The 16,111-nt window shown below is 45.3% G+C and overlaps 1 protein-coding gene across 1 annotated transcript in view; it reads right to left on the bottom strand.

Moving 5' to 3' along the window:
• Positions 1 to 16,111, bottom strand: part of itpr1b (inositol 1,4,5-trisphosphate receptor, type 1b) — a 75,228-nt gene that overhangs the window by 19,253 nt on the left and 39,864 nt on the right. Inside the window, 15 exon segments of the mRNA XM_068720289.1 lie at positions 1,412 to 1,566; positions 1,569 to 1,635; positions 2,117 to 2,224; positions 2,613 to 2,747; positions 2,821 to 2,916; positions 3,422 to 3,532; positions 4,808 to 4,944; positions 4,947 to 4,983; positions 4,985 to 5,008; positions 5,757 to 6,022; positions 6,331 to 6,514; positions 12,302 to 12,486; positions 14,387 to 14,516; positions 15,125 to 15,172; positions 16,046 to 16,081. Of these exon segments, the coding sequence (XP_068576390.1) occupies positions 1,412 to 1,566; positions 1,569 to 1,635; positions 2,117 to 2,224; positions 2,613 to 2,747; positions 2,821 to 2,916; positions 3,422 to 3,532; positions 4,808 to 4,944; positions 4,947 to 4,983; positions 4,985 to 5,008; positions 5,757 to 6,022; positions 6,331 to 6,514; positions 12,302 to 12,486; positions 14,387 to 14,516; positions 15,125 to 15,172; positions 16,046 to 16,081 (1,719 nt within the window).

Genomic DNA, 16,111 nt, shown 5'->3' with positions numbered 1-16,111 from the left:
AGGTCTTTGTTGACAAAAAATAGAATATGTTTTGAGCCTGTTTGCAGAAATGCAAGAGTACCAGAGGTGTGTACCACGAGGCAAGTTGACAGAGCCAGGCTTTCTTTGCCTTAGCTGGCTCAACAAAGCCTAAAAACCCCAGTCGGACATAACGAGTACCACGAGACAACCCTGTAAATAAAAGAAAACTGGATTCTTGCTCGGACCAACTGAACGCAGTGTAAAGTTCCTGCGGCGATGCATGCAATTGCACGGCTTCATTCGGTGGCACTAATGAAGTGCGGCCAAACAGGTTTGCATTTAATGACGTATTCTCTCAGCTGAGAATCTTTAACGCTCAGAGAGAATATTGTCAGGAAGCCAACAGACATATTCGGTCTCTAAACACTCCCTCTTATAAGTCTGGCACCTAGGTACTGTAGGTCCAGGTACGCTTTTTACAGCCCGATTTCAGTCAGAAACTCGTCCGGACCAAGTCACCATGGTGATCTAGCCAGGTTAAAAAAGAGCAACCTTTGTGACAATGAAACTCTGACTTTAGGCTCTAGCTTCTCTTGGTGGTACACCTCTCTGGAGAGGCCAGCACTGAGCATCTGTGGTTGCTCTTGTTGCTGTGTGCTCTTTATCTCCGCTGGTTTTCCTTGATGCTTTGAGTGTTGCCAACATGTTCAGACTCTACAGAATTAGAAGTAGATGTGAGATGCTTTACATTTCCTGCCCTACCATTTTTAAAAGGGGAACTAAGCCCATTTTTTAAACGGTATACATGTTATCTCTATGGTCTCAAACAGGCGAATCCCTTCCAAATCTAAAAACTAATGTGGGATGTCATCAAGTATAAAGTGTTGCGCTTCTCCATAGACAATGAATTGGGAAAGATGTTATAGATGACAGTGAGAGCACTCAGGAGGATGTTATGGGTACTTTTTCTGAGAACACTACAAAGGAATAAAACTCTTTTGGGTATGAAAGAGAAAAAAAAAAAAAATCCCCAAACCACAAAATCAGACTCCCCTTTACGGTCTACGGATGACATATACTTGATGACATCACAAGCTTGGGACTTGCTGCTGTGGTTTCAGGCTTTGCAAGAGAGCAACAAATGGCTTTTGATCACACAAGAGGTGTGGTGGAAGAGTTCAGGAAATTTTTAAATCTTGAGTTGACAAATTGCCAAAGCGAAGTACAGTAAAATGTTGTCTCCAGTTCCTTCTCACACATGTCGCCAACAAGTAGAATTAACCTAACATTTATGGAGTGTATGTGTGTGTGTGTGTGTGTGTGTGTGTGTGTGTGTGTGTGTGTAGGGGGGGGGGGGGGTTCCTCAGGGGCCTGGAGGGGTGCAAACGGACAGCGTGTGTAAACCAGGAACTAGGAGTTAAAGAATTGAGGGAAAATACGCACAGGGAACCGTGTTTGTGTCACCAGTAGCCTCTTGAGTACCTCGCAGCTTCTTCTGCCAATTCATCTCATTGAAAAGGTCTTCAGAGCGCAGGAAGAAGTCATTGATCTTACTGCCTTGCTCGTCCCGCTCTGTGGTGTAGTAGACGCGCAGCTTGGACTCGTGGTGAGGAACTCGCAGATGTTGGGCACGGGAAAGACTATCTGCTCCATGGTGCGATCCAGCCGTACAATCTGGACACAACCACAGAAGGCGGTCACCAATCACACGTCTTATTTAAAGTGGTTATTAGATCATTTATTCATTCAAATGTCTGGTTATTGTCACAAACTGTACTTTGCAATACAAATAAAAGGGTTGTATTTCTTTACAAAGTGGCTGATAACTGAACCAACAACTTCAGTTCAGAACACTGTCAACAATCAGCATTCCTTCTTCTCAGGGAAACGTGATAACATGCCAAAGGTGTTTGCCATCCTGTTTAGGTACACAATGTGACGGCCAAGAAAAACATCATCGCACGCCTCGAGCCAATTGTGAGGCATAAATGTCGCAATCCTCTGCAGCTCACGCAGACTACTTAAGACACAAGTCAGGCAGTGGGCAGATGTTTTAGGATTCTCACTCAGTAAAACTTTATAAACAACAATAAAATACAAAGATGGCAGATCCAATACGGCACAGTTTAGTCCGGACACCGACCTAACCACTGACCTCAATCTGAGCTGTGTGTTTGGCGTAGAACTCCAGGGCCTCATCGCCCTCTCCATAGGTCCCGCCTGGCTTCAACATAGCCTGCAGTTCCTTGTTGTGGCGGGCTAACTGAAATGACAACAAACAGCATGAAATCAATGCTAAACAGATCATTGAATCATCAAAGAAGACCCACATAGACGTTTCTTTGTCTAATGTGTTAATTTGGCATGCGCTTCTGAGCCAACATTGCTGGTTACTTAACGACTGGGTTCAGCATGTGCATGCTATTTATTCTTTCCTTTGAATGCACAATGTTCCTTCCAATCAACCGCAATGAGGCTGCAGGGTGTGGATTGACAGTGAGTGTTGCACAACTGTAATTGAAGTCCTTATATGTAAATTATGTTTTGTGCAGACATTCCGCAGCGCATAGCCCAAAGGCCTGAAAAGAGGGAACGAGTCCAGAACGGCAGGTATACCGCATGCGCTACAGCACGGACAGTGGGCGGCTTACTTGATGCGCCAAGATGTAGATATTGTGACCGACGTTGCGCGGAGACGCAGAGTGCTCCTCCTCGCCGCCTTCGCCCTCCTGCGGCTCCTCCACCTCGATCTCGCCCTGCATGTAGGCCTTTTTGATCACTTCCACCTGCAGGAATCGCAAGACAGTCACACAACATCCACTCAATGCCGCGAGATGATTTGCATGAGGTCACACGCACCAGCTCCTTGGGCCTCATGTTGTACAGTATCCTCTCGGCGTTCTCGCTGTCGTGGCGACTCTCCATAATCGCCAGAAGAAGCTTGGAGGCATTGTTCTACGGAGAGATGAGAGCACAGATAACAGTGAAAACGCAATCGACTAATTTTTTCGCCGTTCCAAAATGTTCTCAGGGAGATTAAAGAGGAAAACCAACTGTAAATAATCATAATATGTCATTTGTGATGGGGTACTTAATGATGATGGTTTGTGATAATATATTTTGGAACATCTAAATTAAATCAACAGTCGCAGGATGTTCTTCAGTCAGTGATTTCTGTAATGACTTGATAGCCTCTAGAGAACGATGAGTCTAGACAAGTAGCTCATAACGCCAATGACTGTAATCATTACACTTGTTTTGTAGCATTTGTGTTTGGAAACTTTAACAACTTTAATTAACAGTTAATCAACCTAACTCGCTAGATTTGTTAACAAGCATGTACCACCAAGCAGCAAAAACAAATACTACTATGTAATGCAACACTAAAAGTACTACTATGTTACACTAAAAGTAGTTTGAAGTGTTTCTTCCCCTCCCTTTTTAATCGAGGATCACTCACTTTGAGTTCCAGCACCAGATCCATCCTCTTCTTGCCGAGGGGGTTGATGTCGTTGAGGATGAGCGCGATGATGATGTCAATTCCATTGCATTCATGAGTGGCGATGCAGTTCTGAGGAACCAAAGACATAAACATAGAGGAAAGTTTAGACAGGAACAGGAGAGCTATCGGTATTAAGCAGTAGGAAAGTAATTATTATTATTAATAAAAGGTCAAATTCTGATTGACAGGACTTTGATGTAAACAGCAGCAACAATCGCATGTAATATTCAATGTTTTCTGATGCTGCTAAGTTAAGATAACTAAACAATCTGTACTATTTTAAGCTCTTCAATTGTGTTTTTTTTAAACCCGCCACCTACCAGCCCCTGGAGCAGTCTTGTGCTGATGAGATGGATCACAGTTCATAACTATTGGGATTCAGTAAAGTCACTCACTAACACAAACTAACCCATCGAGGCAGCAGTACACCAGCACCTTCTATGTTCTGCAATGTAAGATTACCGTTTCATTTAAATGGGATCTGGTGGCTCAGAAGAGAGCATAGATGAATGGATTCTAAATATAGCGGATATTTAAAGTCATGCAGATAATTATTTATTCTTTAAGGTGGCTAAAATAGGTTTTGCTGCTGCCCCCCCCCCATCCACAGCAGTACATTGTTTTGCTCCATGCCTGAACGATTCCTCTAAGCTGGGGGCGTGTCTATGGTTAAGTACCTCATACAACCCCACTGCAAAACATCCGAACTCTCCCTTTAATACCGCACAAACAAAAATAGTTCAAGCACTTGTGTGTGTCTCTCTCTCTCTCTCTCTCTCTCTCTCTCTCTCTCTCTCTCTCTCTCTCTCTCGTCTCTCTCTCTCTCTCTCTCTCTCTCTCTCTCTCTCTCTCTCTCTCTCTCTCTCTCTCTCTCTCTCCCCCCCCCCCCCTCTCAGTAGAACAAAGAGCTTGGTTTAGTCTGGCAGTCGCCCCTTCTGGCGCTTGTTTGAGGGAACCGAAATCAGTTCCAGCAGCGACTGCATTCAGCCAGTTGCTTGTTTACTCATGCCAGTTTCACACATGCCATAAACTGACCCCACGGCGGCTTTAACAGAGGATGCCGCCATCATGTGAGAAGATCAAGCAATGCTGATCCATACCAGAGGACGAACACAGGCACGCTGCCAGTCTGCTGCTGCTGAAAAAAGACTGAGTAGTGCTGGGCATGAAAAGACAAATGCTCAAGACCAATGACAGTACGACCCAAACCAAACCACAGGTGTGACTGCTAAAAATGAAAAGGTCACTCTGAGGGCAGAGGATCATTTGATCAAGTATTTGATAAGAACACAAATATATCTATATAGGGTGTCTTTGCATGTTTCCGTGTGTCCATGTTATCACCTGGTTCTCATGACAGGGACCTTGGCAGTACTCAGTCAGGCTCTCCACAGTCTGGTTGATGAGTCCTACGTTCTTCTCATTGATGTAGAGTCCCAGCAGCCCCAGTCCGCCCGTGGTGCTGCCGCAGATGCAGTCCAGAATTGAAGTGTCTCACACACCAAATTGTAGTTGTTCTTGGTTGTTCTGGTTGCGCAGAAAGTTCTAGAGATGGAAGGAGATAAAGCATAGGGTAACATCCTCGGGACCCATGTTATCTGGCTCTGAGCAGTGCAGTATCTTTGTCATCAAGACAGTGTCCTCACTTTATACTACAAATAAGAAAACCAAAACTGTGGGATCTGATGTTGAGCATCATGGTCTCAGGGTCTGAAGAAAGTTCTTTTCTTTTTTTTTTAAACCAACATTTCTGTCTTTCTCTGAAGTGAGAAATAAAAGTATCAAGTTAAGAGAGACGAGGCTCATTCTACTGTTTTTTTTTAAGCATGTTAGCCGATACAGCTGCCAGACAATTACTCCATCTCTTTGGAAGGAACAGAAACATCTCAATGAATCGATCATCTGTGCCGCGTGGTTAGCAGTACATCAATATCTTGCACCCACGCTGGACGAGACTGAGTGATTCAGCGCCGAGCCGACTGCTACTTAATGACGGCCTGCAAAGGTTCCTGGGTGCAAAACAGAATCAGCGCAAGAAGGAAGTCTTCTGTCTGGGCTGCAGGAGCTAGCCATTATTAACACCACGCACTCCTCATAGTGAAACCAGACCAAAGACACACCAGATATGGAAACAGCTGCATCAGGACGTTCTGCAAACGGTGCCTATTTTCTATGCGGTTTCGTTTCTGTATAACCGAGTGTGGTGATAGAAAGTCGGAACAAAGGTCAGGGGGGTTAGTTCGGCAAAACAAACAGCGACGCGACGCAACACAAACTCGGTGTGACAGCTCACCTGCAGCTCTCTGTTGTGGTTCTCACAGAGCAGCAGCTGCATGAGGCGCAAGATGGGCTGCATGATGGTGATGAGGACGCTCATCTCGCCTTCCTCCTGGCTCTTATCGGGAGTCGGGACGGGAGTGCCGTCGGCGGCCGCCTGGTGCTCCTCGGCTTCGGCCTCGCGCCGGTAGGTCGTGAAGGCCTTCTTGGTGACGACGGAGGCCTCCACGAGCTGCTCCTTCACCTCCTCCGTCACCACTGCCACCACCAGCACGTCTTTCACTAACCACAGGTAGAGGTGAGACAAAACGCAGACCACTGGAGATAAGACACGCGTTCATGTGCGGAGTCGTAGAAACATTTACATGCGTGCAGAGTAAAATAAATGTCCACAGAAAGTCTACCAGTAGTCATAAACTAACTAAATGATGTGGCATTTTCTGTTTTAACACAGAGGACATTTAGAGACTGGGTATCTAAAACAGACTAAATGCCATTTTCACAGAGGTGTATTTCCCCAGTTTGATAATCTCATGTGAATATGATGAAAACGTTTCCAGGTGGCGACCCAGAGACTCCGCCCCCGTCACCTTTCTTGCGCGCTGGCGCGTCTTTGTCAGGCGGCTCCTCGTCCTTCTTCTTGCTGCCCAGGTCACTTGTGTTGACCGTCACGGTGGCTTTGATCTCCTGCTGGGCCAGCTTCATGCGCTCATTAAACACCTTGAAGAATTTTTCCGACTTGTTGTCCCCAGTCAAACGCTCGTAGAACGACCGCTGGAGGAAAAAAAAGAAAAAGAGGAAGATGTTATTCGTACTGTTACATGTCAGAGTTTACCCACCGCTTCCTGCCCTTATTTTTACCTAAAGTTATGCCATAATGCAGATTCCAGGTGGCCTGCTTTCAACATTGGCATGTTACCAGCAATGTTTCCTTTCAAAACTGTCTTTGATCAGAGAACAATGTCTTTAGTTCCGAGGACATTTTCCATTTAATAACCTCCACTTCTTATCATTGTCTCTCTTATAGTTCCTACGCAGACACAGCCAGCCAGAGGTTCTGTTAGACGCTGTTACATAAGCTCCCCTTTCCACGGTGCAAGACATGCTGCAAGGCCTCACCTTGCGCACCTGATTTCACACCATCTGCCCCCTTCTGAAAAACATGGCTCTGGCACCCTTAGGACACAAACAGGCGAGCAAGGGCAAAAAAACAAAAACAAAACAAAGACAAGATTTGGAATATTTACATACTCAAATACATAGCTACACACCCAGCTGACGACACTGTCCAGAGTGCAAACACACAAACAAAGGTGTGCCAGCACAGCACATGCAGGTAAAAGCACACACTGTCCACAGCTGTGGAAACACTCACAGAATTTGCCTCATTTGATGGCGTAATACCACACAGTTTTGCGTTCACAGCTACGCAACAACAAAAAAGTGAGATTCAGCCAAAGTAAGAGACTTGAGAAGTCGAGGTTAGGTTCCTGCAGAACCACACAGAGACAACCTTTTCTGAAAACCTTGCTTGCATGGAGCTATTGTTTTTCTGCTACGGGCTCATATGTTCTGTCCCATTTTCCTCTCCACAATCCCTCCTTACATAAGACCTGTAATCAGCTGAGTGGTTACAGTGAGGGCACACAGCGCCTCAGCTCTAACACTGTTACATCAGCCCACAGAGGGCGAGCGGTGGAGAGAGGAAAACCCTGCCCTACTTTTCAGTGCCAGAATGGCACGAAGCGAGCGTGCGGCGGGAGAGCGGGAAGGGAGGGTCCGAAAATGGAGAGGTGGCGGTGCTGGTGGTGGTGGGTTATCGCATACATGGATTCTGGTGCAGTTTTGAAAAGCCTATTACATAAGACTCTTTCCAGGTTTAGCTCAACTCAGTTTCCAAAAGAGGGGAGGGACATCCAGTGACACGAAATGCAAGTGACTTTTACCTGCATGGAAAATCTTTAAAAAAATGAAACCTAGCCAATAATCTGTGAGATAACCTCTGCAGAATCACCTGACTCAAGTCCTAAAAGGATGCAGAACACGTAATGTTGTTAAGCAAATCCGAGTTCTCGTCCTCTCTTTCATGCAACGGTTTATCCTCGCTTGTTTTTCGAGCTTTAAACATGGTGTTGTTTACGAGATGGGGTCATCCACCCATGGTGATCTGATTAAGAGTGAGCAGAAGACTTACGCAAGCACTCCTCCCGACAGAAACAACGGCTCCAGGGAAGCAGTTTTACGAGATTACCATATTAAATGGACCTCATGACTGTGGCCATAAAAACTCAATTTCTTCTCCGATGTGAAGGGAATCTTTTTGTCAACACTTGTCAGTCACACGTGGGCAAAAAGGCATGCGACCCCTGTGGCCCCCGTGCTCTGCCAGCAGAGTCGGTTAAAGAAGGGCCGGGTATCGAAAGGTTGGCATCAAATGCTTGCTCAGATCGGTACTCCTCGCACATATATTTCACACAGGTTTAAAATCACAATCAAACAGACTAATTCATTTAAAGCTATTGCATGGCATTGCATGGATGGTTGTTGTAGAAATGTAAAAAAAAAAGGGTTTTATAGATTGAATTTCTCAAAGTCAGGTACTGAAATAAGTTTACTATCGGTGCTGAAGGGGATGACACTTAAACTTAAGACTGGTACGGATTTTTAGAAGTTAGCCCCCATTTCCTTCCAGGAACTGCTGAGTCACTCGTTAAAGTAAATGGTCACTCAACCAATCAGACGGCTTTTCTCCCTGAGGGGGCTTTGCCTTTTTTTTACATGTCCCACTGCAGAGCCATTAAGCCTCCTGGGAGCTCTGCTGATCCTGCGGCCGTCGCTCATGTTCAGCACAGCAGCTTTAGGTCGACTCATAATTCTGTCTCCGATTCTACGGATTCAACATGGTGGCACAGCGGGGGCCCCCCCCCCCACGATGATCACGCCGCCCTCCTCCTTCTCCCTGTCAGCTGCCACCCCCTGCTCCTGGCATCAACACGGGCCAGTTATGTAAGGCCTGTTTATACCACCAGCTCTCCCCTTCTTTTTTATCCCGTCTCTCCCGCCTCTCCCGCCTGACACCTCGGCGAGAGCGACAAAGCCGTCCCTGTGCTCATTGGAGGGCTTTTCGGTGGCGTCCTCCGCCACCGCCCAGCTGGTAACCACGGAGATCCGCTCTTTGAAGCTGCGACGAAGCGCCGCTCCAGACAGGAGGTTGAAAAAATTAAAGTGAAATACATGCGTGAGCGTGTGTTCTCAAGATTGTGCGCAGGCAACAAGCCAAGCCAAAGCATCCAGTGATTTAAACAACAACAATGCACTAATCTCACTAAAATGCTGCACCTGGCAGGATTGACATACATAAACGTCTATAAACTATAAACTGGGTTTAAGAGGAGAATCCCCTGCCCACTCCGTAGTTAAAAGAGAGCTGGCATGTTGATGACACCGATGCCTGGAAACTCACTTTGCAGAAGCTTTTTAAAGCTTTCCAAGAGGTAGCTGTAATGTGAACATGAACCGTGCAGAGGGGGCGGTGTGGGTGAGGGGGGTGGGGGGTGAGGGAGGCTGAGGGTGTCGGCGTGCCACAACAAGCCTATTGTGTAAGAGTGGTGGCACCTGTTGGGTCCTGTAACAGTTACAGATCTGAGGTCACAAAGACAGTGTTGAGTAGATGGATGGTGGGATGGGAGTCTCTCTCTCTCTCTCTCTCTCTCTCTCTCTCTCTCTCTCTCTCTCTCTCTCTCTCTCTCTCTCTCTCTCTCTCTCTCTCTCTCTCTCTCTCTCTCTCTCTCAAGAACCTTTGTTGCAGCCTCTAAATATATATCCAGGAGAGAGTGTGTGTGTGTGTGTGTGTGTGTGTGTGTGTGTGTGTGTGTGTGTGTGTGTGTGTGCTAATAGGTTGCACAGATGAGTATGCAAGAGTGTAGTTTTATGCATATGATACAGTCTGTGTGCGCCATGTCTGCTTGAGTTTCACTCTCGGTCTCACAGTATTTGCTGCTTATCACTGAACAACAACCTGGAGGGTGTGAGCATTCATGTCATTCAACATGTTACCGTGTTCATGATGATCTGCGCAGGCTTCGGTTATTTATGGGAAGTCATGTCAGGTCAATAATTCATGTGTTGCCAGATTTCTTTAAAGCCAAAATTTGCCAATAAGTCAGTACATTATTGTCTGTTAAAACATTGTCAATTGCAATTACTTACTTCACTTTACTCCACTAAATCTTTACATAGCAAATCATTGTTTGCTGCTATATTAATGCTCTGAATACTGCACCTTGAAGTTACGACATTTCTGCTGGATTGCTGCGAGGTGTCTGATAAGGTAAGTAATGAGCATATTACATGTATGAGGGATCGGTTTTCATTGGTTATAGCTGCACACTTTCAAACAGGTCTGCATTAGAGTTATGACGTGATAAACAAATAACAAAATAATTATTGTCAGCTTATGGGCAGATCCTAGGGTTAGAAAAAGTTTGAATTTCTTGATCATTGATGAGGTGAGTCAAATTTTGTGCGGGCCTTAAACATTTAAATGTATAAACAACTGCCATTAGTTGTTGTTGTAGTACAAGTACATGTGTCTGCTATCACAGCCCAATGGAAGTCTTCAAGAGGACAGACTTTTGTCCTACCAGTCACTAACACACACCAGGGCCTCACACTCTGGGCCCTGGATGAAGTCATTCTGAAGCTCAGTAACATCTCTCCATCTTTCTCTCTTATGCTCGTTTTCTCTTCCCCCCCAGAAAGTGTTGGCTAGGCTACATCCCTGGTTTACCTCGCGAAAAAAACAAATAAAAACAGACTGCTTGGAGCAATCAGTGGGCATGTTTTTGTCCTGCTTTTCATTTAGAATACAAGAACCCTTCTGTCCTAACGAGAGGCAGGCGACCCATCGTTATGTAACACAGGGAAATGTGGTGCATCTGCTGATATGTTGTAAAGTCACTCTGGACCAAACACGATTGCTCAACAAAGCTCACTTGTCCCCCAGACCATGCCAAACAACGATAAAAACGGCCAACTTAAACTCTGAAACAAGCTGCTTCTTCATGATCGTGTCTCCTCCTTCTTTAAGCCAACGAACTGCAATGCGTCTCAGCTTCACTTTGTGGTGATTTTCTAATAGCAAAGTAGGAAAACTGCCTGGTTACAGTCGGAGGGAGACGTTTACTGTAGATTCTTTCCAATGTATGCAAATTAACTGGTGCTACTTCCCTGTAACACGAACACATTCACTTCAACAAGACAATGGGCTTTGCAAACGTTTACGACGGCCTGGGGTGCACAACACTAAAACTAAAAAAAAAAAGTTCCACATCCTGTTCAATATGCACGCCACGGGCTACTTTCAGCAGGGGACACAGAGCTTCTTCATTAGGCCCTGACCTAGAAAAGGCAAGTCAGCACATGAAATGACGGTTAAGTGGACAAGTCAGCTTAGATGATGTGCCCTAAGGGAGGCCGCAGGGAGCGGCTCCTCCTGAGGTAGCACTAGAGAGCCGCTGGAATCTATCTGATCTCTCGGGAGGCCTCCGAGGGTTTGGGCCTTCTCCTGCCATCTTTCCACCAGCAAAGCACGACCCGGCTATGGAGTGCGGTTGGAATGTGAGGAGGCCCGTTGTTCTGGCCGTCATTCACCCGGGCAGCAGAGAGGCAGGCTGCAGTTTATGTAACGGGAGAAGAGCCTTTGTGTACATTTGTGTGTACGGAGACATTGGACCGGAGAAGTTGTTCAGTAAAGTACTGACTGTAGCCTCCTTCCAAATTAAAGCGGCAAACTTTTCTTTGTGTTTTCCTCTTCATCCTGACCAGTTAGCTTAACTTCAGTAGAGTGAGAGCCGTGACAATCGTGACAATGGTGAAAACAAGAATGGGAAATGTATCCCAGCATCCCCACCCTCTGTAACAACCATTTTGCAAATAGATGTACATTATGCAACAGGCCTGTTTATGCAAGAGAACACAAAACGAGCACACGTGCAAAAAAAACCCCACAAAACCAGAATACATCGACAGACAGCTTTCAAGCGGCAAATACACACATGCACGTTTTCTACTCCATGCACGACATGAAGTCATACACATGCTGAATTGATGCAGTTGCAAACACAGCAGCTCTCTCTCTCTCTCTCTCTCCACCTGCTCGCTGTGAGGTTTGCAAAGAGTTAGCGTTGCCTTAGCAACCGCTGGCTGGCTGTGGGGGGGGGGGGGTGACGTGTTTGGCTGCACAGCTTTGACCTCTCGCAGCAGACTACTGTTCCTCTTCCCTCCTGACTTCCCTTTCTCCTCTACATGGCCTGAACTCTCACACTTTCCCTTTTTTTTCTTCTTCTTTCTCAACTCAAAACATGTCGGGATGCTTCGTGCACGCGACTGTGAATTCAAGCTTCTCGAGGTCGAGCGACTTCAATTTGAACTCTTCGAGATAACGTCTCCTTGTCGAATGCTTTTAGCGCTCCCATTTATTTGCAGGCGACACGTGTCCTCATTAACACTTCACATCCGCCCCTTCCTCCGCACCGCTTGCGCTCCTGAACCCGCACTCACCTGGATGACCGTGTTTCCACCCTCCAGCAGAGCGATGGCCAACAGGATGCTCTCCTGGAAGATGCGGTCGCTGGTAGCGTTCATGATGAGATCGATAACCAGATCGGAGGCCCCTTCTCTGTCCAGATGGCACTGGACCTCCGCCAAGCTCAGCTCCCCTCGACCTCCGACCCCGGAGCTGACCACTGTGGACACGGAGGTGAAAACGATTATCATCCACGTTGATGCTTACATAATAGAAGATGGGTCACAACCTACTGTCATATTTGATAACTAAATGCGTGCTAAATGCAATTTAAGTTTGAGCGTTTCCATTATACAGCAGGCTTAAAGCAGTTTGATGGATGCCTTTAGGAACTAAGTCACCGCATTCATATCCAACTTGTGTTCCGATAATATGAACAAATTAAGTATTATTGCTAGTTTTAACCAATATTAATAAATTAATGTAATACAGAAGTATAGTAATTACATTTCAGGAGAATGCTAAACTAGCTCAGCTAACAAAGACAACAGGATATTGAACATTAAAGCCAGTTATCAGTTATAACATTAGTGTTAATTTTTTAGTGCTATTTTATTTACATTATAAAAAGGCAAGGGCAGATGCTGCTAGCCTGGTTTCCAGACACATGGATCACACCCCATACCTCAATAAACCAACTGTAGTAGACCCTCCACGGACAGTACCCAATGAAACTGAGATGAAGGACTTATAAACTGCACCGATTTTCACCAGGACTATTTGATTCACAAAGCAAAAACCTTCAGAATAATAATATATATAGTATACACATTTCTATATGTGTGGAGTGAACTGCAGGTTTTCATTTCTATCCATAGAGCACAAATAAGATCAGATGTGTCTGTAATCCACGGAGATCCTTTAACTCCTGCTGCTGCTGCTGCTGCTGCTGCCGGCTACCACAGCCAGCCAGGGAAGCAGTGGTGAGATAACAGCACCCATCAGAGCCATCTCTGGCTGGGCGAGCCACTGAATCAACAACACATCCCATTCTAGACGGAGCTTGGCTCGCTGGTCGCCTGGCAACAACACGGCCCACGTTGTGCCGAGGAGAGAGCCAGCATGCTCAGTAGCAGAGCCGAGGTCCAAGGGCTTAAAGGAGGACAAGGCCATGGCTGTGAATACGATTCCCCCTCCACTCTAAACCATTATAGAGATGAACGATGAGTCATAGCTGTGGTGACACGGAGCGACTTGCTGGGATAAATAAATGTCTATTACATTTAGGAATGTCAGTCTCGATTGAGCAAAGATTGAGAGAGTGCTTTGGTTCGGAATAACAACCGTTTTCTCTACATCTGTAAATGTGTTGTTGTGAACACGATGCACATATGCCCAAATGTATGCTGCTGTGGATTTACACAGCGGTCCAGGTGGGCGTCCGCATGACAGCGATCGTGCGTTTACCCATCGGAAATTGTCAATGTCACTATGACTATTCTTTGTAATCTGTGAAACAAACATTTCCGACATGAGAGGAACTTCCACATCCTCTGTAAACACTTTCCTGTGAAATTCATACAATGATTTGCAATAATTGTGAAAACCTTTTAACCTTTGACCGAATGTCTCCGAACGTACTTTACTTTCCTCCTTCACTAAGAAATACACAGATATTTTATTAAGGTTTTATTAATGTGTAAATCATCTAATTAATCATACTAAATAAATTATATTTAACAAAAAATAAAAAAGCCATGAATGGGTTGTCAAGGAAGCTCAGCGCAAATGTGGAATCTTTGAGCAGATTCCACATTTGCAATGGTCAAAAGATTTTCTTGGACAATAAGCGACTTGTGAAGTTTATTTCCTGGCTGGTGTAATACAATAATTTAACGGTTTCATGTTTTTTAAAAATTAATATCTGAAAGTACTGGTTTGTAACATACTCCAGCTAACAGCTGTGAACTGGACTATTTAAATCTTTGATTCAATCTATTTGTGTTGTGTGTCGAGCTCATTGCAGCACTGACTCAGCGTCCCAAAAGTAAATCATTTGAAAATGATATCATCTTATCTCTATCAGCGTGACCATACAGACGGCGTATTGTTGCACACACCTGTAGGGGATTTCCCCTGCGCTCCAGGAGAGAGCGGCCCGCTGCTGAAGGACGTGAGGCTCTCTCTCCTCGGGCCAGGTTTCACGTTCCCATAGTATCGATTGACAAGGATCTGCCGCAGAGCTTCGCCCTGTCAGCGAAAATGGACGTTAGGAGATGAAGACAAATTCAGGTTTCCATAGCACAGAAGTGGAGCTGGACCCTAAAGACAGTGTCACTGTGCTAATGTAGCGAGACCAGAACATTAATGCAAGAATACACTTAATCACACTAATGGTTTGAAATCCTCAATTCAATAAATAAAATAAAACAAATACAAAGAAATAAAACGGAAAAAGAAGAGTAAGAATATCAAAGCATTGAAGGCTAATCATAATAACATTTCCCTCATAGAAGAAGTCCACACACAGCATTTACCCTCTGACCTCAGTCAATGATGTTTAAAGGCGACGCTGTGCCCTCTCCCATCATCAACGTATGCCAACATTATTATTGGTTTGATTTAAAATCAGTGCAGCGCAGTCACCTACACGACCCCTCAACATGTCACAGGCCGTCAGAGAAGAGAGGAAGACCCAAAGTTAACGTCCATCCGTCGATGTGCCTCACATCGTATAACCGACAGGGGAGTGAGTGAGTGCCATGCAGTGGAAGCAGTGCGACTGTGAGGGCATCCCGACGGTCGGTCAGCTGTCGACCATCACTAAGATGGAGGAGGAAACCAAACTCGGTACCTACCCTCCTCTGATCCTCCAGTTGCTTCTGCGGCTGGTTGGGATCAAGCTCCTTAAAAAAGGTGAGGTGAGTTAGCAGAAAGCAATAAAATAGAAAAAAAAAGAAAGAAAAAAAAAAGGTCGGAAACGAAAATAGAAAACAAAATATGTTGTTAATACAGTGCAAATTAGTTACTTTACTAGCATGCAGGGGAATTAGATCATGCCGTTAAGAAGGAAGTGGTTGTGTCAGGGAAGACGTGAGGTAGAGTCAAAGTCATGCAAGGCTTCGTGCAAGAAAGGACTGATATTCATTCTAAAACATATACCTAACTCCTAATTTCTGAGCTTATTTATGCCCAAAGTCCGGTGGGGGAAATTTCAAACATTTTACCTTTGGCCTCCGATGCCTCACATACTATTTTATAGTCATAAAGGCAAATTATCTACATAAGAGAATGACAAGCTGCCAGAAGGGGATTAACACAAGCCATGACAACAAGAAGGGAGAATAAAAAAAATAAGAAAAACCTGACCAGGTTACATAATTGAGCCGTGAGCTACTGACACACACTGTAAGCACCAATCTGGCATGGAAAAACACCTCACCCATGACTCTAACCCCCACCCCCAGAGGGAAGATCACGAAACTGGACTTGGAAAAAAAAAAAAAAACAGAGGTGGTAGGACAGATGAATGAAAGGAAGGAGCGGGGGAGAAATGGATGAGCGGGCACGGCGCTCGTATACATACACGGGCGGATATGGAGCAAGTTACACGGGGGAGCGATACGCAGCATGGAGGGGGCGATAATTTCAAAAGGGATGAGATGTGTCTCTTATCTATTTAGATAAAAAGATGCTAAGACTGAGGACAACTGCAATGGGATGAAGTTAGTGTATAAATAAGACCCCTGTCAGCGGGCCAGTAAAGGTCTTAAACACACCTCGGCAGGGACTTCAGGCTCGGGTGGAGGTGCCAGCTGATTGGAAATAAAAGGATGATGTTAGTC

The sequence above is a fragment of the Cebidichthys violaceus genome, unplaced genomic scaffold (assembly GCF_023349555.1).
Source record: "Cebidichthys violaceus isolate CVI_PGR_0920_01 unplaced genomic scaffold, fCebVio1.0.p SCAF_25, whole genome shotgun sequence".
In the NCBI taxonomy this organism is placed as follows: Eukaryota; Metazoa; Chordata; class Actinopteri; order Perciformes; family Stichaeidae; genus Cebidichthys; species Cebidichthys violaceus.
Note: the sequence above shows the minus strand (reverse complement) of the source record. Positions and strands in the feature narration are given on the sequence as shown.